Source organism: Podarcis raffonei, chromosome 6, assembly GCF_027172205.1.
Source record: "Podarcis raffonei isolate rPodRaf1 chromosome 6, rPodRaf1.pri, whole genome shotgun sequence".
Classification (NCBI taxonomy): Eukaryota; Metazoa; Chordata; class Lepidosauria; order Squamata; family Lacertidae; genus Podarcis; species Podarcis raffonei.
The window spans coordinates 80,588,595-80,616,576 of NC_070607.1; the positions used below are offsets into that span (position 1 = coordinate 80,588,595).

General features: G+C 42.2%; 2 protein-coding genes across 15 annotated transcripts; one reads left to right on the top strand and one right to left on the bottom strand.

The window, feature by feature from the left end:
- Positions 1-522: 522 nt before the first annotated feature.
- Positions 523-10,913, bottom strand: SPATA2 (spermatogenesis associated 2). Of its 9 annotated transcripts, none has more exons than XM_053394224.1 (3): positions 10,816-10,913; positions 5,486-5,915; positions 523-3,412 (listed from the first exon to the last, which is right to left on the bottom strand). In XM_053394224.1, exons 2-3 carry the CDS (start codon positions 5,801-5,803, stop codon positions 2,174-2,176), a joined length of 1,557 nt encoding a protein of 518 aa, XP_053250199.1. In that variant the 5' UTR covers positions 5,804-5,915; positions 10,816-10,913; the 3' UTR covers positions 523-2,173. The 9 variants fall into 9 exon arrangements, with proteins under 9 accessions (XP_053250199.1, XP_053250200.1, XP_053250202.1 ...); XM_053394225.1 differs by having other exon boundaries at positions 5,486-5,912; positions 10,816-10,912; XM_053394227.1 differs by having other exon boundaries at positions 10,812-10,909.
- Positions 10,914-16,898: 5,985 nt separating this feature from the next.
- RNF114 (ring finger protein 114) lies at positions 16,899-26,270 on the top strand. Of its 6 annotated transcripts, none has more exons than XM_053394232.1 (6): positions 16,899-17,146; positions 18,948-19,098; positions 21,204-21,310; positions 22,394-22,508; positions 23,139-23,246; positions 23,616-26,270. In XM_053394232.1, the coding sequence occupies exons 1-6, from the start codon at positions 17,007-17,009 to the stop codon at positions 23,679-23,681; spliced, it is 687 nt and encodes a 228-aa protein (XP_053250207.1). In that variant the 5' UTR covers positions 16,899-17,006; the 3' UTR covers positions 23,682-26,270. The 6 variants fall into 6 exon arrangements, with proteins under 6 accessions (XP_053250207.1, XP_053250211.1, XP_053250210.1 ...); XM_053394236.1 differs by having other exon boundaries at positions 16,900-17,032; XM_053394235.1 differs by having other exon boundaries at positions 17,106-17,198.
- Positions 26,271-27,982: the final 1,712 nt, after the last annotated feature.

A 27,982-nucleotide genomic window follows, 5' to 3' on the forward strand; every position in this document is an offset into this window, starting at 1 on the left:
ACCACAGGTATTCCATGACAAATATGTACACAGGACTGTTTTTTTTTTCTTTTTAAAGCAATATAATTAGTCCCTGCTAGGTTCACTGTATAAATTACGTGGCATCACAGTTTTTGTTCATTTAGTGTCATGTGAGTAGCAGTATGGAACCTGAACAAGAGAGGAACTAGAAGCTGTACAGTATAGCAGCCAAGTAAAGACAGGCATGGTACTTGGAAGAGGCTGAGCAGTAACGGAACACATCAAAATGAACTCTACAGGCTGATACTTTAGAAAGAGTAAAATTATTTCAAATTTGGCATTATATACACATTTTATCTACAGGTATATGAATATATGCTTCTAAAAAAAAATCCATCTAAGATTATGAAAACCTTCATCGTTCACTTAAGCAATGATTTTACATGGACCTTCCCAGTCAGCAAGCTAATACTTGCCTGCAAAGAAAATAAAACGCTGAATGCAGTAGTATGCCATCACAATAATCTCATTTCTACTTTTCTCAACCATGTATTCTTTTCTTGGTAACGCTTTGCTGTTGGCAACATTCCACAAAGATCATGTGAGACAGTGTATTTGATGCTCAATCACAACAGAAGAATTTCACCAAATCTACAATGTGTTTAATCCCTTTATGTTTCTGCCACCCCCACCCCTGCCACACACTGGCTATTCATGTAAGCTTCTGTCACAGAAAGGGTGAAAGGACTGCAAGTCTTAGAATCAACAACCACACTCTTAAAAATTAACAGTTTTAAGGTCAAATGTAATCTGCCACAAAGTTCAAAACTCAATGCAATGGAATAGCAATTAAACATAAAGGGCAAATTATTTAAAAAGGACAGTTTGATATCCTTTGTGGCTTAAGAAATTTCAGTTGGCTGGAAATGGTGCAATCCCTGTTATTTTAACCATCATTATTTCTAGTGCGCTGTGGCTGTGTACTTTATGCAAACACACTCCTGTGAGCATGGATGGGAGAAAGCATGTATGCATAGCCGAATCTTCTACATCCTTGTTGTGGCTAAAAATCATCACAAGGGGAAAAGCTTCACTTCTGCATGAAACGGTTGGAGCCAAGTGACTTGCCCACCTCTCTCTGACAAAGCTCCAGAGGCAGAATTTCAAACCAGGTGAAAGAAGCAAAGAGACTAATGGATTTGAGGGACACCTGTCTACCACAACAGCTGTAATAAGCTGTAGGTGAAATACAGTACAAGGAAAAAATAATGTTACCTGAAAAAATAACCCAGAGACTTCATTTACAGGACCTTATATATATATATTTTTAAAAAACCACAACATACTGAATATATTTATTTAAAAATAATCTGCTTCCAAATCACCTATTTACAGTAGAAACAACTGGATTTGATACATGTGCAACAGAAGGTGAATCTGATCATAATTCATTGGGAACACTCCAGGCTTAACGTAACACATACTGATTCACTTCTTAATACTAGAACAGTTAAAAAAACAACCACACACACAAGGTGTATTGGCAACACCGAAAAATAAAGCAAATATTCAGTTTAGAATTTGATTTTATATGCTTGAGATGGTGAAGGAAAAGTAGAAGAGACACAAGGAGTAGATGCCATGGTGATTTTGCCTTTTGGAGCTTAAGTAATGCTATTAATTTTCCTTTTTTAAAATAAAAAAAATCACTTTTTTGGCAAACACAAAGGAATATTCCGTGCAAGTTACCAAAACAGACAATTTCACAATTCACTGAAAATGCTGTTCTTAGTTTCTTGGTCATCTGTCTAGTTACTACTCTGGTGCTGTGTTATGCGGATGAGGCAGTGTGACAGCCACAAAGCACAGACATATGATGTCTTTAGAAAAAAATGAATTGCAATGCCTGCCTGCTTCTAAAAAAAAAGGAAAAAATTGCTCCTCTCTCCCATCTAGAATGGAAAAGCAGCTAAGAGTCACCTAAAACAGTAGCAGCAGTGTCAATTATTGAATAGACAACATTTGTAAAGTCACATCATTGAAGACTGGCACTATGTTAAGATGTATATGTCCAATGTTAGGGCATGTCTACTTTTTTATTTCTCCTAAGAGGTCAGTAGGATACTTCTAGCAACATCAGAATGTTTTGTGTTTTTAGCCCTTTTGTCCCAAATTATAGGATTTCCAAAAAACAGAAGATAAAAATAAAGGTCTATCTATAAACCATGTGTGGTAGCTGGTTTGATTTATAGTTTAACTGATTGTTTGGCAAGAACCTATGAAGCTCACTTTTTCGACAGCAGGGATCATAATAGTAAGCAGTGAGGCAAGGATCGCAGGAAACTTTTGAACAAAAAGTGCATGTGTTTGTAGCTCCTGGTCTGTTGCAAAATCCACAGCGTGAAGAGCCTGAAGGCTTCGATTTTGAACTGTACTGAGACACTCGGTCTTGAGTCTGCAACATGTACTGAGGCTTCTCCCTTATCACCGACCCAGAAGATATGCCTTCACTTGCAAGAGTTTTGAGTGAATAGCTGCTCTGCTTCATTGGTGGATATTCCTGCCTGCAGATGAGCAAGTTGTCGCACTTTTGGCAAATGGAGGTGCCGCAAGATAATCCACAGTTTTGGCACTTAAGGGAAGTGGTATCTTTGGCTAGGTGTGTACGTTTATGGTAAGTCGGGTTGGCATCGTTCTTTAGCAGCCATACATCATGTTTAGTGGGTTCTTGTCTCTTGAACATACTTCTAGAATCAGAGTCAGTATATAAATCTAAATCATCTTGAGGAGAATAGTAAGTACTGTATGGAATACCCGTTCTTAATATGCCGTTGGTATGGGATGAAACTGGCAAATATTCATCGGAACATCCATGCGGAGAACTTGACATGGCAAGGAGGGATGGCGAAGGACGAATTATTTCATCTTTAATGTCATCTTCAGTATCAACCAAAATGGGTTCTTTTCTGAGACTCAAGGATGTCATCAAAGGTGGCTTCTTATTTTCCAAGTAACTATCATAGGCATCCACTGATTTAGAAGCTTTGCTAACTTTGGGTTTGAAGTAATCTTTACAGCCTCTCTCACTTGCAGATTTCTGAAGTACCATTCGTGACATGGAAGTGTTTAGATTTTCTTTGCATTCTGCACGACGCTTCAAGGCATCTGAGCAGCCTCGGACATCACTGCTATTCTTTCTTTCATTTACAATATCAAGTTCTGTGTAACCTTTATCTTTCACTTGCAAATGAATTTCAATCAATTGTTCACACTCTAATTTGGCCAAGAAAAGTTCAAATGATACCATCTTTACCTGGAGGGTATCAACCATGTCTTTGAGTTTATACATAGTTCCAAGTTCCTGGATGTATCCCATTGAGTTAAGTATCTGTCTTATATCCTCATCTGGTATTGTAGACTTTACATAATAAACAAAAGGTCCTGTGTAAGTCTGAAGATGGGAAAGAGAAAAAAAATGGTAAACATAGTATTCAACCAAGTGCTCAGATGTAATTCTGAAATAGTGTAGATATGTTATAACTAGTGCTTTTTTCTGGGGGGAGGGGGACGCAGGGGGATGCATACCCCTAAACATTTTGTAAATCTTTGTACTTTTCTCCATTTACTGTATTTATTTTCCCCAATTTGAATGATAAAATGGTGATTTTCTTGAGTCAAAATGAGAGTACCCCTAAACATTTTTTAGGGGGAAAAGCACTGGTTATAACCACATGAGGGGGTCATACACTTTCAAAAAACAGGGTTTGGTGCTAAAATTCAGAATAATTCTATGCACAATCCACTTGAGCACACTAAGGCAAATTAATTTCAATTGGTTGCATCCAAAGCACGGCTACATTGTGGTAATGTCAGCATACGGATTCCTGCTTGTGCAACAGGTCTTTCCTCCCTCAGTGTAGCCCCTAAATATGTTCTAGGGATTCCCAACCCTCCATAGAAGATTTGGAGCAGGCAGGGAAAGTTCTGCTGGGCAAACAGAAATCCTTGTGTTGGCAGGACACAATAGATGAATACTACCCCGTGGCAATACATTCACCAGAGAATTTTACCATACCAACTGATCTCTGATTCAACTTCTACAGTTAAGTATGATGCTCCAGTAAAGATTAAACCAGGCAGAGGGTGAATCTGTGACCCAAAGGTATTCTCAAGTCAAAAGTTCTCCCATCTTCCACGATAGTATACTTTGTTTTAATCTACCATAGAGAACTGTATCAGGTGTAATGGGGTGGGACAACTGGATATTTTTGGTACCTAGGAAATCATGGAGGAACTGAAATGATGGGATGGGTACAGAAAATGCATGTTTTGCTAAAACCAGTCAGTGAAATTGTAAAGATTTATAATTAAACTGTACTAATGTTTTGGTGTTGATATATTTGCTAGAATCATTACCAGTATTGCTAGATAGAATCCTTAACTGCTCCAAACACTAAAATATATTTTAAAAAGGAAGGGGAGATACAGGGAATAAATTGGCATCAGGATCTAAAACACTGTTACTAGGACTAGAAAAGCAATTTATACATTAGCTTAGATTATGGGAAGCAACACCAGATTTATATACACAAGCCCTGGAAATGGCTGTGTACGATTCTTCTTCTTGAACACCAGCATCAAGGCTACAGGAATCCAATGGGTCAGGTGTAGAGGATTTTTCAACCATGTAAATCAGAATGAGGAACCTGTGGTCCAACATCTGAAGGGTCACAACTCCCATCATTCCTGTGGCAATGGTTGATGGGAGCTATAGTCCAATAACATCTGATGGATCAAGATTTTCCCAGCTCATGCTGTAAATACAGTAGCTGACCTCTAGGCTTCCTACCATACAGGGACACACCATCTATACTATTCATTAAGAAACTATTAGTGCAAAGAAGTGAAAATTCAGGCTAGAATAACACTTTCCTGGGTGGGTGGGTAGGTAAAAAGAGACCAATACCAAACTCTCATTATTTATTCTTTCTAACTTTACATTTCATGACTGAACTTTTCATTATTTTCCTTACAGGCCACAGTATGGAGAGCACTAGGAAAGTGGGTGAGAAATGTACATTGAGGAATTGCACTGAAGTTATTCATTTAGAATAATGAGGTGATTCTAAAATAAAATGCAATGAAAATATTCGCTGAACTCGAGGATAGGAATTGGCAAGGCTGAATGCAGAAATCAGGGTTATAGTAACAAAACTTAAAGCCGAATTCCAACCCAACTGAAGCTCACAGGGTAAGCTTTCTTGAATCGTGATTTCAGGTGAAAATCTACTTTGCATCCTAAATTACAATAAAGATTAACTGGTCTGAACAAAGGACATGAAGTCTGGGCACAACTGCCCTAAAGGCATTTATAAAAGCAACCAGACTTTCGCCTTGCATTTATTTTTTAATCTTTGGAATAAATTTGAGTGCTACACACCACCTTACAGATAGAACAGACACCCTTTTAAGAGTTGAAAGCACAAATATTTAGATTACAAAAGACATATTTGCACACTCTTACCTTTATATTTTTGAATTCCTTCTTCCAAGGGTAAAGAAAAAGATTAACTCCAACTGATTCCAGAACGCCAAATGCATTTTGGAGTGAACGCAAACTTGAAGATTTCAAGGACCTAAGTGAATTTTCAACTATCTCATAAAATTTTATCAGCCGGAATCTGTAGAAGGGATCAATCTTGGGAAAACAGAGTAAGGTTGAAGCTGTCACTTGTAGACACTCATCACTAACTGAGTGCTGCTTCTTGTCAGAGGTATTCAATTTGGATTCATGAAACTGTACATACTTCCTAAATACATCGTCTTTATATTTTGCATCCATCTGAAGTTAGATTCTAGCACGCTCAAGGGCGGCTACCTCATCTCTTTCATGGCTACAGTGAGGCAGGCTGGGGAGGAGGAGGCGGCAATGTAAGATAGTGCTGCAGAGTCTTCTGAAAGAAAAGAAGACACAAATCACTTACCATTACTACTAAAATCTGTCATCTCTCACCCTACTTTACTATTGTAAGAGCCTGCTGAATCAAAGCCAATGTAGTCTAGCATTCTGTTCCCACAGTGGCCAACCAGACGCCTGTGGGAAGCTTATAAAGATGTGAGCGCAACAGCGCTCTGTCCACCTGCAATTCCCAGAAGCTGGTGTTAAGAGACATGCTGCCTCTCACTGTGGCAGCAGAGCATAGCCCTCATGGCTAGCAGCCGCCGATAGCCTTACCCTCCACAAACTTATCTAACCCTCTTTTAAAGCCATCCAAGTTCACAGCCACCACTGCCTCCTCTGGAAGCAAATGAATTTCAGTTCAACTATGCACTGTGTGAAGAAGTATCCTTTTACCTTTCCTGAATCTTCCAATGTTTAGTTTCCAGAGATGTTCACAAATTCTCATGTTATGAGACAGAGAAACTTCCACTTTCTCCACACCATGCATAATTAGTATTAACGTCTCTATTACGTCACTTTTACTTGTATTTCCCCAAAACTAACAAGTCCCAAATGCTGCAAACTTTCCTCATAGGGGAGCGGCTTCATCCCTTTAATAATTTTGGTTGCCTGTTTCTGGACCTTTCCCAACATCTTTTTTGTAGTTGTGAATTAATAAGCCTTGGGAAACTATGAGGCAAGTGTCTCACAAGGAATTTATACAAAGAAATAAAAAGAAACCAGGAGGAGGGAAGGATTAAAAAAAAAGAAAAAAGAAAAAGGGGGGGTCCAAAACAAAACTAACAATGACTGCTACTGTAGCATACTGGCCTAGTGACAGAACTGTGAATCAGAAAGCCTCCAGTTCAAATTGTGCCTTCTACTATGAACTTACTTAGGTGGCCTTAGGCAAGAAACTCATGCTTGGTCTCATCCCCGGATGTGCAACATTGGGGGAAACCCCACTTACCTTAAATGGTTGTTATAAGGATTACTGGTGTGGTATATGTAAAACTCTTTGAACATTTTGGAGGAATTTTATCTTGCCAGGTTTTTAGCAACCAAGAGTTAATGGTGTTTCACTAAGTTAGGGATCAGAACTGATAAGTCAATTCTGATAAGTCAATTCTACAAAGCCTAGAGAAAGTTTTGTTTGGTAGGTCCCTTTAACTAGAGAACTTGATGTAATCTTACTGCAATGTGACACTCTGCTATTCAAATTCATCACCGAAGTAATAAATGACGAAAAAGGATGCAACTCAGCCCTCTAGATGGGATAAGCCGAATACTACACTAGGCATTTTTCTTTAATGGCTAATAAAATGAAGGCCTGTGTAATTTGAACAGTCAACTCCTACAACAATTTTCCTGCTTATGTGAAATCATCCACAACTTCGAAACCAATCATATGTGGAAATTAACATTATTGCTCATAAGAAAAAGCAGTTCCACATAGTGCCTGATCAAATGCCAAATTGTTCAGCTTTGTCTACCAGTGGTTCTGAAGGAGCTTTACCCTGTAATGTGAGGCACACTCCACTATAGAAAAAATCACACTGAGTTCACTTGGACGTTGTTCTAGGTAGAATTGCAGCCTGAAACACTAGACTAAAAGGTGTTGGAATCAACTACATTCTTTTGGAAAAATGTATAATATTTGCATCTCTTTTCCATCCTAATTATGACTTACCATCTGTATATGTTCAGTTCCTGCAAAGCAGCTTACTAACACCTTCAGATGTAAATGCCAGAGCCCTGACTCTGAAGAGACTAAACTAAAGACAGTTTGCAGGAGGCCTATTCACTGTGTAAAGTTAAATGGGTATTAAATGTTTTATTTCTGGAAGCTTACAGACAAGACAGATTTTTGAAAATGTATTTACAGATCACAGAATTTAGCCCAACATCACACCAGACAAACTTCTAAGTTTTCAGCTACCAGAAGCCATTCTTACTGAGCTAGGCACCTGTGCTTTCTCCAGTCTCAGGCTTATCTCTTCTTATCACTATAGACTACTACAATGCAGAACACTATAAACAGGGTGTTAGCTTCTGACTCCTTTGGCAAACACTTAAGCATGCAGAATCTGTACAAAAAATACAGACGGAAAGCCTTGGAAATTCCCACATTACTAGTACAGTGGTACCTCGGGTTACAGACACTTCAGGTTACAGACACTTCAGGTTACAGACTCTGCTAACCCAGAAATAGTACCTTGGGTTAAGAACATTGCTTCAGGATGAGAACAGAAATTGTGTGGTGGCAGCGCAGTGGCAGCGGGAGGCCCCTTGGGCTAAAGTGGTACCTCAGGTTAAGAACAGTTTCAGGTTAAGAACGGACCTCCGGAACGAATTAAGTTCTTAACCAGAGGTACCACTGTATAGTTTTGAGCCCCTCACTTTCTAAGATTATTGTACACCCTTTTCTAAATTAAGTCTTCATTTAGATTGTGGACCATGAGCTGAATATATATGGATGTCCCGCAACAGAAAACTGTCCCAAATAATATAAAAAAGACAAAGAAAGAGGAATTAAAAAACATCAAGAGAGTAATCTTTGGAAACTTTTCACATCACAAGCCCTGCGCCCCTGCGTATTACTTAATTCTTCCAGCAGAAAGTCAGTGCCTAACAATGAAGTGACCAATAAACACCTTCAAGCTATTTTGGAAAGAACTGCAAGGTGATCCTCACTCCTAAGGAAAGGTCCCCATCCCCAGGGGGGGTAAAAACCAACCCTGCAAAGGTCACAGTCCTTACAATGGATGTGCGCCCCAGCTACAAATAGGCCCCTGGTCCCTTGCACAACCTGACCTGAGAGACAGGCATGGAATGCAATCCCAGAAAGAAAGCACCACTATGCTCCTTACTTTTCAACCACGGTTCTCCATCAGCCCGAGCCTAAGCTGCTTCCAAGGTGCAAGGCCAAAAACAGCGCTCAGAACAGAGGCACGTTTTGTGTGGCAGGGGAGGGGGGTAGATTTAAACGAACAAAACCAGCCTCTACCCCCATTATATAGAGAGAGGGGGGCTGGTTTTCGTGTGTGTGTATGTACATATACACACACACACACACACACACACACACACACACACAGATATATATATAGTGTGTGTGTGTATACACACACACACACACACATCCTTAAACCTATATATATATACACACACACACACACACATCCTTAAACCTATATATATATATATATATATATATACACACACACACACACATCCTTCAACCTATACACATACACACACACACACACACACACACACACATCCTTAAACCTAGGTCCTTAAACCTAGGAGGAAGGCCAGCGTAAAAAATGCAACTGCAGGGGGTGACCATCTGCCTAGTCCTTCCTCAACTGGGCGGGTGTGTGTGTGTGTGAGAGAGAGAAGGGTGGGCGAACAAACGAAGACCTCGGAAATCCTCACAGGCTCCCTTCGCTAAGTACGAGAAGGGACCCGGGGACCCCGGGAAGAGAACCCGCCCGAGGGGGGGGAGAGAAGTACGGGCGAAGTAGGAAGACAACCCCCCCCTCACCCGCCGCCCTCCCCTTCGCCCCCACAGCCGGGGGTCGCCTGAGGGCCCCCCTCCTCTCCCCAAGAGGCTTCCCAGTCCTCCTCCGGCCCCCAACCCTCCCCCCGCCCGCTGTCGCGAAGCGGTACCCACCGACTCTTCTGCCCTCCCTTCGAAATCTCGCGAGGCGCAGCGCGAGAACCCGGCGGTGCTGGCGGCGGCAGCAACTGCCCCTTCTCCTCCTCTTCGCCTCCCACCCTGGACCACAGACCTGCAACCGCCGCCGCCACTTTCGCCAGCCAGGAAGTCGCTCGTGACCCGGACGCGCAACATCCTGTCACTCTCTCTTCCTTGCCCCGCCTCCCAACCGGAAACCGGAAGTGAGCGCGACTCCTGTCTCAAAACCTCCTCTCGCTCTCTACGTGTGTGCGTCCCTCACACTCGCCCCCCAGAGGGTCCGCATGGGCCTTAAAAAAATAAAAAAAAATTCTGCCCCGCGTTCTTTTTCTCTCCCCCCCCCACCCCAAATAAAACCGCAAAAGAGGCTTGGGCTGCGGCGGAGCATTTGAGGAAACTCGGGCCATTTGGGGCGCTGCGGAACTCCCTGCCACTTGAAAACGACGCGGAGGGCGGCGCCTTCCGCGGTGCTCCGCTTAAAAGCGTTATTTGGTTTAAAAAGCGCTTAGGAAGCGGAGGTAATTTTAATCCGTTTTAGTTCTGTGTATGTTTGCGAAGTGAGGATTGCGGAGTTTTCTCCTCGATTCTAGTTGTGGGGTTTTTAATCTTTTCGTCACCCGCTTTGAGGATTTTTTTGGTTTGGGGTGTGTGGGTTTTTTTAACGATCAAGAAGTGAAGTAAATAAGTGATAAAGTGGGCTGTGCTTTTGTGTGCTTGCGACGCCAGACAGCGGTGGGTTGTATAAAGGGAGGCTGAGGATCCAAACTAGCCTCAGCGTTAACATGCTGTACACGGAATGCCTCGGGGGAGAGCCACAAATTGGGCAGAAATCACATTTTAAAAAAGAAAGTAAGTTGCAACCTAAGTTTGAAATGAGCATAAACATCTTCTGTTTTTCCCTTTTTCCCTTTTGTTTGGAGGCGGGAAGGCAACTATGCTCGCCACCTAATCCCAGCCATGCAAAAACATACCGTTTCCTTCGTTTATTTCTAATTCTAGTTTCCACAGCGTGGCTGGAGGCGTTAGGCTCTTTGGGGGTCTTTCCTCCCCAATCTATGAGTTGCTCTAACGTTTTTTCTAGTATCTATGCGCCTGGCGAGGCGAGTCTTCGAGGGCGCATGCGTCGAATTCTGTGTCTTTAGCTTTTTTATTTTTTATTTAAATAATAAATATTTAAACCCTCATTAGTAGCAGCATGGTACTTACTCACCTTCCTCGCTCCGCCTTTCGCTCTTGCCCGTTTCTTACACCGGGAACACGTCCGTCAGGTGGTGATTCTGGCAGCTGCAAAGATAAGGAAGAAGGGGAGGGGTGGGGAGGGGAGAGAAGGGCTTTTCTTAAGTCGATGGAAACGTCGGGATCAGCGGGAGATTGACGTTCCCTGCACGTGTGTGACGTCATAAACCATGTAAAGACGCGGGATCCCCTCCAAAGCCCAGCAGCTATACTGTTGCATTGCATCAATGCACTTATGAGCAAAATAACTTAAATGGATTTCTGCTAGGCAGTAGGACCTGTAACAAATTGTTGCAGCCTGCAGTAGGGTAGGCAGCTAGGGCACCCCATTCCCTTCTTACATACACAGCCCCCTCCCTACACACTCATCTAATGCAGTACCACAATGTGTTCGGTAATTGTTGGGTTCCTCTTGGGGGGAATGGAGGGCTCCTTCCCCCTCCCCCCAAAAAAGTTATTTGTGCAATTGCAAAAGTTTTTTGTACCTCCTCCTACCTCTGTCATGTGTGGGTGATGTCATTTTCAATCCATTTGATTCAATCCTGCCTTGAATCTGCTGGCTTTCAGAAATCAAAGGCCAGACATTTTAGTAGAATATGGATGGGGTGGTGTAAGGCAGGGTGTGTTAATCCAGAGAGGAATTCCAGCAAAAGATTTTCAGTTCAGAATCTGGAAGTTTCACTACCAGTTCATTGCAGTTAATCTGTGGTGGCTCAGAGCCATCAGTCCACTCCAGGGAACTAGGAGGATACATTTGTTTCACAATAATTAAAACTCAATCACATCAATGAAATTCAGCTATGTCATTAATTTTTAACTCCATCCAACATCTTGTATTGAAAGAAGACAGAGAAGAATAGTCCTGTTCTTAAAAAGATCACTATTTTTTCCTCAGTAGCTTTGGACTTCAATGAAGAAGAAAACAGCATGCATTAAATTTTCCTTCTGTACAAAAAGCCTCCAAACCATAAATGACCAATAACATAATAAGTAAAATGTGCTCACATCCTCCAGCCCTGAAGCTAATGTCAGCAAACCCACTCTATCCTGCCTGCTGGCTGTATTATTAGTTACTTTCTAGCAGCTTTCTCTGTTTTTAAATGTTTCCCTTGAGGGAAAAAGAAGATTTTAAACAAATGCCGTAATAAGTGCCTGCTTCAACAGTCAGGCTGAGCAAACCTCTCTTCCTTCATGTGTTGCCTGAAGATAGATTTAAAGCCCATATCAGTGCATACATTCCGCTACATGAACCATAATGTTTTCCTTTTGGCTCTCTAATACATAACCTTAGTTCCGCAGCATCCCTCAGTATGTGCTAATTACGTTCCACACTATGAATTATATTCAAAGTAGGCTTTTCCCACCCACACCCTTTTGCAAAACCTGAACAAGGCTAATAAATATTTCTAGTTTTCCCCTTGGATGCAGCATTAGTGTAGTGTTTTGGGGGAGAGAGTAGGCTATATGAGATATCCTACCTCCTGGTGCCTGCAAGTGTTAAAATATTATTCAGGCTGGTTTCCTGTGTTGGGGCAATGGCCTGGGTGATGGACCATTAAGAGAACCAAGGAAAGGGGGCTCTGTGTGAGACGGAAAGTGGATTGACTCTTCAACTCTCTCTGCTGCAGCAGAAGCAGAGGTGGAAACGGGAAGGTCTAAGAGGTTAGTTGGGGGGGGGGCAGTGACAGGGACCAGAGGGCTGGGGGTGACGAGGTAGGTGTGGCTGGTGAGCAAAGCAAGCAGGAGCACAGCCTGTAGTATACAGTGGTACCTTGGGTTAAGTACTTAATTTGTTTCGGAGGTCTGTACTTAACCTGAAACTGTTCTTAACCTGAAGCACCACTTTAGCTAATGTGCCTCTTGCTGCCACCACGCCGCCGAAGCCCGATTTCTGTTCTTATCCTGAAGCAAAGTTCTTAACCTGAAGCACTATTTCTGGGTTAGCGGAGTGTGTAACCTGAAGCGTATGTAACCTGAAGCGTATGTAACCCAAGGTACCACTGTACACAAGAAGAGGGGGGCGACTGAGCTGATTTAACAGGCTTGCTGGAATGTCTGTAATGCACTTGATGAAATCTACAGTTCTGCTGGTGAAAGCTCACACAGCTAGGTGAAGAATGTACTGTTAACTGCTTCAGAGACTGGGCTTCTGCCTTCAGCCTTGAGAGCTTGACTCTCGAGTTTCAGTTTCTAAGAAAAAGGATGCATTTATTTCTTTGGAGAAGTGAAACTCTGGATAAATCTTTTCCCCTTGTCAGCCTGTGCAGTTAACATACTAAGTGCTGTGTGAGCACAGTTCTATGAAAAGAACAGAAGCCTTCTGTCACCAGCGTGCAATCCACGCCTTTCCATTTTCTAATTCAGCTAGTTAAGAGATGTTGCTTGGCACATCAGAAGAAACATTTGGCTCCAGAGTTACACTGTGTTCAAACACCACCACCACCACCCCCCACCCAAAAAAACTTCCTACTTTGGCAAGCCTACCACTCCTCTATTTTTCTTTTAACTAAATGCTATTTTCAAAGATTTTAAATGCAAAGATCTGCCTTCCAGAGCAGAAACTAGTACAGTGGTACCTCGGGTTAAGTACTTAATTCGTTCCGGAGGTCCGTACTTAACCTGAAACTGTTCTTAACCTGAAGCACCACTTTAGCTAATGGGGCCTCCTGCTGCTGCCGCACCGCTGGAGCACTATTTCTGTTCTCATCCTGAAGCAAAGTTCTTAACCTGAAGCACTATTTCTGGGTTAGCAGAGTCTGTAACCTGAAGCGTATGTAACCCGAGGTACCAACGTATTTCACATCTACGGTGCCAGCATAATCATATACTTTCCAACCTGTTCTCTCGTTCGGGGGTGGAGGATCTCAGGCCTGGGGATTGAATGCTACCTTCCATGCCTCTGTAAACTCTCTCCAGGCTTCATTGCACACCAAGAGTTTTTGCAAGGCTGGAATGCGTCTAGAGTGCACAGAAACACTGCTTACCTTTCCGCTACTTGTGCTGGTATGCTTTTGAACTCTTAGGTTGGCAGGACCTGGGACACAGCAACGGAAGCTCACCCTGTCGCACGGATTTGAACTGCCAACCTTACAATTGGCAAGCCCAAGAGGCTCAGTGGTTTAGACCACAGCGGCACCTGCAACCCTGGGGGGTCTCTGCACGCATGGTACATGGAGATGCATTGCACACACAGGGCGCGGTCCTGTTGTTGAGCATCTCTCCTGACACAGTTGCAGGCAGATTTACACAACACTGGCCACTTAATGCCCTCTAAGCTCCCTGCAAATAAATGCTCATTATGTCAAAGTGAGTGCTATCCCACACCTTCCAGTGCATTTCCCCATCACTTTCCTTTTTGCCAAATTAACTATAATTGTGCAGCATACAATGTTGGCATGTGCTTGAACAGGGGTAGGCAACCTAAGGCCCATGAGCCGGCTGTGGCCCAATCGCCTTCTAGATCCAGTCCACAGACGGTCCTGGAATTAGCGTGTTTTTACATTATTTAAAATGCATCTCTGGGTTATTTGTGGGGCATAGGAATTCGTTCATTTCCCCCCAAAAAATATAGTCCGGCCCCCCACATGGTCTGAGGCAGTGGACCAGCCCATGGCTGAAAAAGGTTGCTGACCCCTGTGCTTGAATCTCACCTGAAAATGCTGACAGTCTAGAAGCAAGCACAGATTCCAGGGAACCTTGCAGTGCGAAGTCCCTCCTTTTATCACCCTCCTATTTGAATGATCTTAAGCAGTTTGGTCCTAAATTATAATCACGATAATGAAATTATGCACCCCGTTTTGAAGTTCTCCCACACGTACCATATCTTATTTCAGTGGTGTTTTGGAACTTCTTCGCCATGCTCCTTATATGAAAGCTGTGTTCAATAGCCTTGATGCATTTATTCCCCTTAGCCTCTTCAACACAGAACAGCCTACGCATAGCTTCTGTTCATATATGAACTGATAGGCGACTGTCTTGTGTTCCTTCCCTCATACCTCAAGCAGCAACGTATGGAATCAAAGCATAAATCACCAGAAGGTGACCTGCTGCCAACAGTGACAAATATCCAGTTACTGAAGGAGAAAGAAAATCCCCCATATTGCATGGTGATTAATTCCACCTCCCACTCCAAGCTCTCAGCGTCTGTCTTTGGTACCAATCTCCTGTATGTCACCAATGTATGAAAAATTCTAGTCCAGTGAAAAATGTGTCCCCAGGCATACAGTGTTATTGCACAATTTTAAAGTTGCTGCTGGTCACACAAGGACCTTGTAAAGCAGAGCAAGTTGACCACAAAAATCTTAATAGTAACAGCCCATTTGTTCCTAAATTGCTAATCCCAAGCAAGTGGGGATCTTATGCCAAGTACATCATATGGCTGGGTTCTAGCTAAAGGGGAACCCTTTTATTAGAGTAAAAAAAATGTATTTTTTAAAATTAGTTTTCCAATAAACCCCCACTAATAGCCAAATTATAACAATAACAGTTAATTCCAAAATTATACAATTATCAAAATGTCAATTAACTTCCATTTAATACATTTTAGTTAAAGTGGTTTCCCACATGATGGTTTTTGTGCATTTTTGATCTTATATCACTGTGTTCCATAATCTTAATTGATGTCACTTACATTTCAGTTATAGTAATAATTCCTCAGTCAACGGCTACATAATTAATGATTTCCATTTGTGATGCTACAATAGATAAATTTATAAAGCTTCAAATGAGGAACTCAAACTATTATCTTTATTCTGTGAAAACTTTTATATGCATGGAGATTCCTTCTTTATTAGAGTAATTATATTCTAGTGTACAATATTTGCCTGTTTTGCTTCCACCGCTCAGAATGTGATGGAGATTTATTTGTGGCATCACCAGAGAAGCAGAGATTACATTTTTAGTAGCTTGGAAGTTTAAATATCTAGTGCAATACCTAACAGTTGCTAGGCCTTCAGGTCAGGTTTGATGGATGATATCCAATGGATAGCATCACTATCCTTTAATGTACAAAAGTTCTTTAAATGGGCAGGGCTGCAGAAAATGCAGAAAATCAACAGGTAAGGCTTTCTCCATCACTGCATCCCTGAGGAAAAAACCCCACATGTATAATTCTTGACTGTGATGAACTGGGATGGAATTATTTTTATAAAAGCTTCCAATCTTACCATTGGAATGCAATAAACTTGCCCCCACTCTTGCCCAACATGTTGCTCCTTTGAGACGCCTGTGAAGTTATTTGGTTGCCTCAGTACATAACTTATAAGGCAGCCGCCAGTGCTCATAAGACAAGGTAGTTGCATTGTGTCTTTGGACAAGTTCTTGTCTGAATACACTTCCTCTTGCAACTGAAGAGGCCATTCCGGAATGGGAAAGACATGCTGCGCTTGTCACATCTGTAAATCACAAGGGGAGAGGTCATGGCTGATGTTTAGCTTCTTATGATCATTCTGGAGTTGTAGGAGTGATTCCCATAAAAGTTGTGCATGGCATCTCTGCAAAATGACCAGATGTTCCTATTGTTTGCCAGAGCCTTCCATCCACTGAGAAATATTTGCCTTGTGTTTGCAAATATTCTGACATCAGAGCTTTGGGTGACCTCTGGGTCTTTTACTATAGGCTCTCTCACCCTTGGTACATGTCCATTTTGAATCTACATAGGCTCAAGTCAGCAGTGCTATCCCTGCTTGAGAGCTAGCGAGATGCAAACTGCTTCTATTTAAATTATAGCATCTATCTTTATATTTGCACCTGTGCCTATAAACTGGGGGGGGTGTTAGCGATTGCGTTTTTCTATATTTTTAGCTGTTCCTTGTTGTAAAATGCAAGCCGCCTCGAGTCCCTGTCACGCACTTTGTGGTCTGTGTCTACCACCCAGTAACCAAACCCCCGGGCAGCTCTGCCTCCCAAGTACCGTACGGCATTGAGCTTGGTCTAGATTCTCAACCTTGTAAGGGAGACCACGCCTCCTGTGACGAAACGAAAGTCGCCGCCACGGCCGCGCAGGCGCATTCGGACCCGGTGGGCGTGGCCTAGGCGGCACTGGCCCTTTTAGGCCGCCGTCGTCCCCGCCGCCTCCTCCCTCCCCTCCGCTCCCGGCTTGTTGGCTAAAGCGTCGCTGCCGTCGCGCTGCCGGCAGAGGCTCTCGGAAGTGGCCTGTGGGAGAAGATGGCGCTGGCTGAGGCGAGCTCCCGGTACGCGGAGGGGGCAACGGCCGCCGCTGAGCGGCTGGACCCGCTGTCCCGCTTCACCTGCCCGGTGTGCCTGGAGGTGTTCGAGAGCCCCGTGAGGGCGCCCTGCGGCCATGTGTGAGTGCGGAACAGGCCGCGGGAGCCGGAGCGGAGATAGGAGGGCGCAGGGGTGGGTGAGGTAACCATGGCAACGAGGGGCTGGGGGGGCCGCTCCTGGGCGGAGGCCGGTTAGAACTGGACGGGCCGCTTGTTTCTCGCCAGGAGCGCAGCCAGGAGGAGGCCGCCGCCGCCGCGGCTCCGTTCGCTTGTTCTCTCCTCCAGCTGCACCGCCGCCGCCTTGTCTTACCAAAGCTCTGGGCTGCGGCGGAGGCCGGGTTTAAATCGCTAATGCGGTGGGAAACGGGTGTGGGGGTGTTTTTCTGGGGGGGGGTGTTCAATCCCGAGTTTCCCCTTTTGGCCGTTCATAACAGCTCCCGAGTTAACGTGTTGGGAAGCGGTCGGGTCTCCGCCGGCCTGCCGCTTTTGCAGCCGAGCGGAGATGCTTGCAAATGAACAGGGCGTGTAGGTTCTTTCCAGAGTTAGTGGGATAGGTTTCGGTTCCATGGGTTTTCTTTGCAGTGTTTACACTTTCTGTTTCGCTTTTGCTCCTCCTCCTGCTGCTGCTGCGCGAGCGGCTCGCCCTTCCTTTCACCAATCCCGCACCTAAGGGCAGTGCCAAGCGCACCTCGAAATCTTGCGCCATAGGTTAAAAATTGCTCGTTTCTGGTAGAGCACAGGGTTGAAATGGTGGAAACAAATGAACTAAGTGGCAATTATAAGTGACAGGTAATTAATTATAAGTGGAAGAACAGGTGCTTAATTATAAGTGAAGGAAAAAATTGTAGCCTTTCTGAGGTTTTTAGGAACCAGCATGAGAAATTGGTCGACCTTAAGCATGCCTTAAGAAAATGGGGGTGCTAGCACTTAAAACTTTCAGAGAGCTTTTTCAGAGAGCATATATAATTTTTCCAGCCCTGAAAATGGCCACATGCTCCCAGCAGTGTTACCTTTTGCCATCTATTAACAGGTACATATTGCTGTTAACTTACTGGTGTTGTGTGAACTTCATTGGTCATATAAATGCATTTCTATGTAGCACAGAAGCCATAACGCTTAGACTCGGTTGCAGAAATGCTCTTGTTGGGTAGCCCTGTATACATGAAACAAATATTGTCATCCTGCAGTAGTAGCATGCATTATATCTGTTCTTCCTTGGTCAGTTCTAAAGAAATAAATGAAATGTTCAGATCAAAACTGCACCTGTTGAGCAATTATGCTGCCTGTTTTTATTGGAAGTGTGAATGGTTGTGACAGGTGCAATCCATACTCCGACTACTTTTATATGTGTTTTTTATTTTGCCATAATTTGATGCTGTGTATATAGCATGCTATGTATACAGCGCTTAGGAATATGATTACTATTGCTAACACTGCTGCTTAGTGAAGTTTATAGCAGCAATATTCACTTTTTATATAAGGTGTGGCTAACTATTCACCAGTGGTATACTTTTGTGACTTCTTCTTGCATGTTATCAAAAGTAAATGTCAACTGTGATTCATGCCGCTATCATTAATGTTGGTTTTACAAGGTCTTTGAGGAGCAGGTTTTATGCTCCTTATGTAGTCAATTTTAAACAAGAAGAGACATTATTAAAAGGAACAAGAAGCTGTTAACCGGTTAACTAGGTAACTTTAAGGTAAGTTATAGAAATAGTTGAGTGTAGGTTGCCTTTTAAAGATTACATTGTAATATATTAATAGGTTTCTAGGTCCTGTGCTGCTTGTGATTTCTTTTGTTGTTATAAGAAAGGGGTGCATTGGCACATTGACTGATTGTGTACAATGCAAATGTTAATATACTGTCTTTTTTTCATATTAGCTTTTGCACACCATGCATTCAGGAGTGTCTTAAGCCAAAAAAGCCAGTTTGTGGAGTTTGCCGCAGTACCCTGTCTCACGGCAGCAGAGCTTTCGACTTGGAAAAGCAAATTGAAATGACAGAGACTACTTGCAGTGGCTGCAATAAAAAAGTAGGAAAAGCTGGCCTGTGTTTACCTATATATAACATGAATCTAGATAAAAGCATTTTCACATTAGATTTCTCACTTGATAACTGTCAGATTTGTGTAAAACAAAATTCTGGTAAGCCCTGCTGAATTTCATGGTGGTGGGGAAAAGGCTATTCAGGTCTTTCAAAGAACTGGCCAAGGTAACATGTGGTTTTTTACTTTTTTCCTTGCCTCGACTAGAGCGTGGGAAATGGGTCTTTCAGTTTCCTGCAATGAGATCTGTCAGTAGTGGAAGCAATCCAGCATGTTCAGATCTTTTCACAGGAGGGGATCATGGGACATATTTTACTAACATGTCCTGTCAGTGCAAGGATTTCCACTTGCACAACAGGACTACCCCTTCTTCCATTCCATACCCTCTCCAAATCTGCTCCAGTGGGTTAGGGGAAGCCCTGGAGCAGCTTTTTTGGGGGGGAGGGGCTAGAATGCTCCTTTGCATAAATCCTTGTGCTAACCGAATGATTGCCTTAGCACTACTTTGGATTCCACCCCATGACTGCACGCCAACATTACAGTGCAAGTGGTGAAGAGAATACATGGCACGCCCTCATGCAGCTTTTAGTATTTCTTTGTAATATAAGAAGTAGCTCTTATGAAAGCATACAATTGTTTTGTGAAATTGATGCCATAATTGCTTCAATGGACCCCATGCACTTTGTTGCTTATGATTTGTAGTGAAGGCTGCATAACCCCTTAAGGGGTTTAACAAAGTGGATTTTGGATGTACTGCTGATATCTTGAATAAAGTCTGATAGTTTGGGGATTGTTTTGAGCCAAAATTGAGTCAGGAATGGAATTGCATTTTATATCTGTTTTCCCAAAGCCCTACAGATGTTTTCAACTTCAGCTCCCATCAGACCCAAGCAACATGGCCAGTGGTCAAGGTTGATGGATGTTGTTGCCCAAAACATATGGAGGGCACCACGTTGGGGAGCGCCCCTTTATATTGTCAGTCTTCACAGTGAGAATGTAAGGGGGCGGGATTAATGAAGAGCTGTTGTATCTAAAAGTATCTAAAAATACTTTGCTCTTTTGTAAGAATGGTTTTTGTCTATATCATTTGCAGTTGAAAGTAAAACTGAAGTCCTCTGTTTTTAAAATATCTGACTTTCCATGTCTCAAACTGAATGCCTCTCAAGTGTATCATATTCTGTACTGAGCTTAAATCAGCATCCTCTTATCTATAAATGCACACACATAATATATTAAATGTGCTCAGCTTGATCTATTTGCCAGCTGAGACTGTTAAAAATTCCTTACCATTCTAGAAATCGTCAGATCATAGACTACTTTAGATCTGGTAAACCAAAATTAAAATTCTTGTTCAATTGTAGTTTGGACAAGCAAGCTGAACTCATAAAATGGAAATCATAGAGTAATCCTGTAATTTGTGTTTTCAGTACAAATAAAATATCATACAACATTGTGACTATATAGAAAGAAAAGCTTTTATTGGTAAATGTTGGCAACTGTACTTTGTCAGTGTCTGGAGAAGTCCAGATGATGATACAAACTTGTTTAGAGTCTAACATTATATATGGGAAATGTCACAGCACAATAGGAAATATTAAATTCCACCCACCTCTGCTTTCTGAATCCAGAGTTTGTTTTATAATTTTGAAGGGGAGAGAAGTTGTCCCCAAGTACAATTTTAATACTATCCATATATCCTGGTGCTGTTCATGTGACCTTGTCACAATGCAGTTCTTAAAGCAAGCTACAGTAGTTTATTTCTTTCTAGCTGGTTGTATTATACAGAGTTAACTAACTTGGGGCATAAGAGAAACAGTAGACTGTTTAATCTCCTGGGAATGAAAGATAAGAACAGTGTCTGGATAAACAAGGTGTCAGCTAACAGAACAGTAAGGGATAGGCTAGGTGCTGCAGTCTTGCTGCAAAGTGGTAAATCAACTTAGTACAATGTGTCCCTTGTGTAATTCTGTGTTCTTTGACCCAGAGCCTGTCACAACAACCCTTGTGTGCAGTCCTTGGAACATACTTTTATGTCACATCTGAAGCACCTACACTGTTTTAAAGAAAATGTTTTATTTTCTCATTCTGTACAGATGTCCCTCTCAAAGCTGCGTAATCATGCAGCTTCTTGTTTGAAGTACCAGAATTATATAATGGAAGGTGTTAAAGCCGTGACAAAAGATCCACCACAGGATACCAGGTAACCTCTCAATTGTTGTGATTTGCTTACTTGTAATGGAGACTCATATATAAGATAGGTGTAAAAACTGAGGTTTGCTGTATCTTGACCAAATGGCCTTGGAGATCTTCTCCACTTAAGCAATAGGACCCTTGAATTTTGCCACCTGATCCCTTCCTGAAGGTTGTTCTTAGTTTAAAATGGTATCCCTGTGAGGAGATTAAATTATTTGGAGGGTACATTTACATAGTGGAAGAGTGAGAGTCCACTGGACTCTGGACAATTGAAAGGTCTGGTGAAATAAGTATGTCATAACCATTCACCCACAGGCTACAAAGGTCAGCTGAGCTTCCCAAAGAAGGAAGCTTTATTTGGAATTTGATTAAATGAACTGTGGTGAGGTCTAAGTATATGGCACCTCACTTGCAGTCTCAACTGAGGTCCAGACAAATGTTTGTTAGCTAATGCAAAGCAGCTCTAGCAATTGTTCACATGTACATATGTGTAGTTGATGGCAAGAATTACTTCCTATTACAGTGGTACCTCGATTTTATGAACTTAAGTCGTTCTTAAAATGAAACTGTTGTTAAACCGAGGCGTGCTTTCCTTAATGAGGCCTCCTGCCGCCGGTGCCCTTCCACTATTCGGATTCCATTCTTAGACCGAGGTATAGTTCGCAAACCGGGACACTACTTCTGGTTTTGCGGAGTTCATAAACCAAATCGTTAGTAAACAGGACTGTTTGTTAACCAATGTAGCATTGTACAGTATCTACTGTACTGTTCATCTTTGGAGCCACATGTTGAAAGGTTATCTGCAGCATGAAAAGTGTTGCTGCTTTGTGCCAAATGAGAAAGGGTTTTCCTTTCATATTTTAAAAGCCTCAAACATTGAGGGCACTAGAGGCTTAATTATGAGCTATTTTGTGTGCTTTTCCCTTCAGAGGTTGTAGTACTGCCTAATAGCTTGCACTGCCTATCATAGTTGCTTTGTTGAATGATTCTGCTGTGCTACTCAAAGAGCCTTCTCCTACATGAAGTTAAGCTGCTCTACATAATTGGAAGTTTTTCATAGAAGTGAAGGCCTTACCCTCTGTTTCTACAGGAGTGTTCCAAATAGGTTCACATTTCCCTGCCCTTACTGCAATGAGAGAAATCTGGACCAGGAAGGGCTGGTAGAACACTGCCGAAAGTATCACAGCATGGATGCAAAGCGAGTGGTAATTGCTTTACTTTTCAAAGTGTAGTTCAGGGTGGGTTGATAGGTCATTTAATATGAAGCTTTTTTTCCTTGAAGGAACAAATAGCATTACTTTGATTATAGCTAGTATCCCAGTGCTGCATGACTTGCTAAAAATTTCCTAACAAACTTTTTTTGTGTGCCATTGCTGTATTTTAGTAACTACTAACATGGCTGGGTGTTTGTAGCGGTGTTTTTGAATACTTAAGATTGTTGCAGTTAGTAGGAGTTGCCCGACCCAAGTTTACACTAGGAAGCCTCAAGATACTTGGCTTGTGGCCAAAGAATCCTCAGTAGAATTCTGTTTGCCCTACAAGGCTTTCTTTCCCTCCCACTCTTCCCACACCATTTCCTTATGCCTCTTGAAAAGCCATTCCTAGGATTTGCAGCATGACAGTGCTGTGCTTGGGGCAGTGACTAATAAGTTTGTATGGACAGAATTGCCCTCCTGTTCTTTGGGTTTCTGACTAAGGGTTTTCCTGGGATAAGCCTTTGACAAAGAAAATAGTGAGCGGGATCTAGAATATATGCTGATCAGATGGGGGGGGGAACCTCCCACCAAACTTGAAATGGAAGACATTTGGTTTGGATAAACTGTAAATTTTTCCAGGTTTGCCCGATTTGTGCATCAATGCCATGGGGTGATCCAAACTACAGAAGTGCTAACTTCATGGAACATCTTCAACGACGACACCAATTTTCTTATGATACTTTTGTGGTAAGTAGTAACTAGGAAACAGCCTCTTCGGAATTTACCAAACGCTAGTCCTTATTTTAAACTTTGTCTTTTTGGACAGCCTTATTCTAATGTAAAAAGCTAGGAAATAGTGTTTCATTTAATTGCCGTCCTTGGAGGGGGGATGACCCTTCACAGATCAGCCCATACACAGAAGTGAGTGAAGCCACAACTGGGCCCTGAGCATTCAGGGAAATCTTGGGCATACCCCTTGGAAATTTGTGCCTATACCACTTAACATCCTGTAGTGGGAGAAATGAGAAGTGAAAGAAGGAAATTGGCTTTAACAGTTCTGATACAAGACCAAAATCTGTTTAATCACACGCATTCTCCCTTGTCTCCTGTTTTTAGGATTATAATGCTGATGAAGATGACACGGTGGCCCAAGTTCTGTTACGTTCCTTGAGGGATCAGTGAATATTGCAAGGAGTAAAACTCTTCAATACTTGGCTTCCATTAGGATAAATGTACCACAGACACTATTTGCCTCAAGATTCTTTGGCGTCCTTAAAAGTGAAGAGCTTTTCTTAGTTTTGGTTCCTGCTGTCTCCATACTTGGCCTCTTCTAATGGTTGCTCCTTTACTGTTTGCCTGCTCAAGGGTATCTCTCTTCTTTCCAGTTAATCTTAAATACTATTCTCTGCTTTTTCTTTCACTTTTGACTTCTAAGGCCTATACATCACCAGGAACTTGGCAATAATTTCACCCTGTGAGCATCCTCTTCAGATTATTGTGCTCTCCTAGACATTGGTCAAGCATCGGAAGACTAGGTTTTCTAGATAATATAGAAGCCCTGGTTTGTTAGGTTCAGCTGTTAGAAATGGGCTTCCATTTCTTGATTTTGTAGAGAAATAGTGGATTTTATTCCAAATCCACCATTACAAAAGTTGATGCCAGCCATTCAACCGCACAAGTCCCAGTTGTGAGTAATTCTCTCACTTCACAATATGCTCTTGTGTGCGTTCAGCAACTGTACAGTTCCTGCTTCTGTGAGTTTAGAAGGAATTGGTTGTTTCTTTAATTTGTTTGTTTTTTATTTCTCCATCTTTTGACATCTTTGCAAAGTTCAGATGTGAAGTATGATGGTGTTTGTGTGGTGCTTGGGAAGACAGAAGAATTCAAACACAATGTTTTATTTCTTGCCTCTTAAACTCAAACTTGTATATTTCTACCTCTGCGCCTAGAGTTCGGAACAATTTGAGAACAAGAGGGGTGAACTTTAGCAGCTGGTTTCTTAGATGTAATATGTTGGAAATACTGCCCTTTATGTAAAACTGCACTTCTGTATCCAAAACAAATGCTATGAAGGGATGTGCGAGAATTTCCATGCTGACATGGCAGTGTTAATGTGCTTAACCTATTGTAAGCATACAGCCACATTTTGAATTCTTAGGCTGCTGTGGTTCAAAAACATTTCAGTACATAGTATACAAGATCGGATTCTCAAATTGGTTCTTGATACCTCAAAAACCCTAGCCCTATTCTTGCCTGCAGACCACTAACTAAACAGGTGATTGCCAAGTTGGGTGGTGTCTGCTGGCCTGGTGGTCCTGTGCTGAATGGGATAGGAGAACAGGGCTCTGTATACAGCTCTGCAGGCTTTATCTGCCAGGTCAGAAACCCTATTAGGAACTTATTCTACTAAATACCCAGAGATCATAGGATGCGGCCTGCAGGTGTAATTCCACTTCCCCATCACATTTAGTCAATATATAGTGAGAATAGGGCTACAGTGAAGTTATTTGCCAGAGGTTATCAGCACTTCTGAATGTACTGCCATGTAGTTAAGTCTGAAATGTTAGTCCTGAATAACCTTTTCCTTTTGCTGGATGTGTAAATATCCTCTTGTGTGGCACATTCGGATGTCAAGTTCTGTGTACAAAAAATAACAGTGCATTTAACTATCAGAAGCAAGTTTGAGAAGTGGGCCAGATTCCTTAGTTCAGCTATTACTAGCCTTGGGTCCCCAGGTGGTGTTGGACTGTAACTCCCATCAGCCCCAACTGTAGTCCAATAACGTCCGGAGACCCAAGGGCTGGGAAAGGCTGCCTTAGATTATACTTCTGTTATACAATCAGATCATTTGTTCTGTGTTTAATGACAACTTTTTGCACTAATTATTATAAGTGAAACCAATGTGAGGTTATGGCGCCAGAGCTAATAGCAATTTATGTAAATCAGTACACATAATTTAGCCTGACAGGCATGCAGTGATGAAATCTGAGTCTGAAGTATGTTTACAGCCTGCTGAAAGATAGATTCTTAGAACCTGTGGCTTTGAGCTAATAATGATTAATAATGACACACGGTACATCTGAAACTAGTTTCTATGCTGAAGTGGTCTAACTGCCAACTGCCCATGCTACTTTTTAGAAAGTGCTCTGTGTGGAGACCGCTTAGTCCTATGCTAAAATTCTATCTTGAAACCCTTGGTTGCTAGGATTTTGATTCCATATTATGAGTTTTGCATTGAACCATTAATTATATTTTTTGTGTGAGTTTGGCCAAGATACAAAGAGGGCATGTGGTGTTCTGGGGCTCATGAAGTTCACTCCTGTCACCTTAGCCTCTTGTGTGTCTTTGCATTTCAAAGCAGTGCGTGAAGTCTGGGAAACCCACCAAAACAATGTTCGGTATGATATAGAAAGCCCATAGCACAGGGATCGGGAACCTGCGACCCTTCAGGTGCACTGCAGTTTCCATCATCTCTCCTAATTAGCCATGCTGGCTGAGGCTGATGGGAGCTGGAGTCTATCATTCCCCATGCCTGCTGTAGCCAGAAGGGAGAACTGGCTGTCCATTATATGCACGGAAGTGCCTTCTGCATGCGTGTGGGCCTCTTTGAATCTTGGCCACTGTCTTTCAGTATTCAGTCAGAACATTCTGCCATCCGCCTATGGAATTCATAGGAACCTGGGTATCCTCCATGAACACATCAAGTCTTTTTTGTTCTTGTAATTCTAAGTGCACTTCTAGTAATTTTAATAAAAATTTTAGAGTGTCAAATCTGTCTTGTTCTGGCTTTTAAATGAAAAAAAATGTAAATAAACGTAATGGATAAACGCTAATGTATGGAAATACTTTGTCCCTTGCTATGGGGAACTCCAATGGCTGTCACTTGAAGAGCAGTAATGAGCAAAGCTCAGTCTCTGCTGAGTCTTACTCTTCTAGGTTTTCACCAGCTTCCTGTGTTGTTGCAGAGTGAAAATCTCAAGCAAAGAATTTTATTCTGGAACATAGTTTTATTGAACCAACTTCAGCCTGGCAACTCCTCCACACTGCTGTGGGGAGTGGGAGAGAAGCCTTGTGCAGCTCATACTGTGGACAAAAATAAATCTATCAACACTTGGGCATGCTGACATGTACTGTTTCAGGATACGAAGGGAAAGGATTAAATACATATGGGGTACAGAAACTGCATTAACCTGTGCTTTTTTGAAGACACTTCATCCTGTCTGCATATGTTGGTAGGTGTCTGATCATGTTGACAAAAGCCCTATTCTAAGTGTAAAACGTTGCCTTGCTCATTTAATCTAAATGACCCTACCAAATATAGAAAGTGACAGCTGATCAACTGCTCTGTATACAAAACAAAAACCAAAAAAAATCAAGCTCACCTCATAGAAACCATTCCATATTGAATCTACAGGTATAAATGAGCACAATGGCTATGTTGTTTGTAAATTCAATCTAGTCTGTTCCTTTTATTCCCTGCACACATAGCTATGCAAGAGGTGTCATTTCTGAACCAAGCCTTGTTGGTAGTTACAACCCAATGTTCAAATACACTTTGGCCTCACTTTTAAGGAGAAGATAGCTAGATTTATGCTTTGGCCTTTACACTGAATACAGAGCGATAGCAATATTCTTATCATTGGGGAGTAAATACATGTGCTGGATTGGTATATCTCTGGGGCTCATTGGTTGTCCCCCAGGTATTTGATGAGCCCAGTATTGGTACATGTTGGATTTTTGAACATTTGTAAGAATGGTGTCAATGTTATTTATAAACTGCTAAGAAACAAACAAAAATAATAGTGTTATAAAATGCACTCATTAAGCAATGGTGAAATTCTACAACTCAATGGAACAAATGGCCAGCATTGAATCAAATTCTCCTAATGCTTGGCAAAACAAAAACCTTTCCAGCCTTCTGCTAAGGTCAACCGCCTATTAACAGATCTGGAGTTGTCATAATGCATGTTAAGTACTGCTTAAGTGCATATTTCTCTATTAACTATGTTTTCAGTTCTGTTCACAAATGGAGCTGGCTGTATTGGAAGGCTTTGCAGTGTCCCCAATTTGGAAAGGTGGTAGCTTAGTGGTAGAACATCTGCTTTGCTTGCAGAAGGTTCCACGTTCTTTCTCTGGCATCTCCAAGAAGGATTGCTAGAGTGCCCAGTTCAAAACCCTAGAGAACCTCTGCCAGTCAGGGTAGACAATTCTGAGCTACATAGACCGTACAGTCAGGGGAAAGAAAGTACCCCCTCTTTGAATTCTGTCGTTTTACATTTTTAAAAAAGGGATCCCTGACCATTAAGGCCAGTCGTGGATTACTCTGGGGTTGTGGTGCTCGTCTCGCTTTACTGGCCAAGGGAGTTGGCGTTTGTCCGGTCATGTGGACACCATTGGGGTCATGTGGCCACCATTACTAAGCCGCTTCTGGTGAACCAGAGCAGCGCACGGACATAATAACAATCATCTGTTCCTTAGCAGGT

Excerpts from the sequence above, each read along its gene's own strand:
- RNF114 (XM_053394232.1), top strand. The coding sequence starts at position 17,007 with ATGGCGCTGGCTGAGGCGAGCTCCCGGTACGCGGAGGGGGCAACGGCC. Across the intron at positions 17,147-18,947 it reads AGGGCGCCCTGCGGCCATGT|CTTTTGCACACCATGCATTC; the intron begins GTGAGTGCGGAA and ends TTTTCATATTAG. Across the intron at positions 23,247-23,615 it reads TTTCTTATGATACTTTTGTG|GATTATAATGCTGATGAAGA; the intron begins GTAAGTAGTAAC and ends TCCTGTTTTTAG.
- SPATA2 (XM_053394224.1), bottom strand. The coding sequence starts at position 5,803 with ATGGATGCAAAATATAAAGACGATGTATTTAGGAAGTATGTACAGTTT. Across the intron at positions 3,413-5,485 it reads AGGAATTCAAAAATATAAAG|ACTTACACAGGACCTTTTGT; the intron begins GTAAGAGTGTGC and ends TCCCATCTTCAG.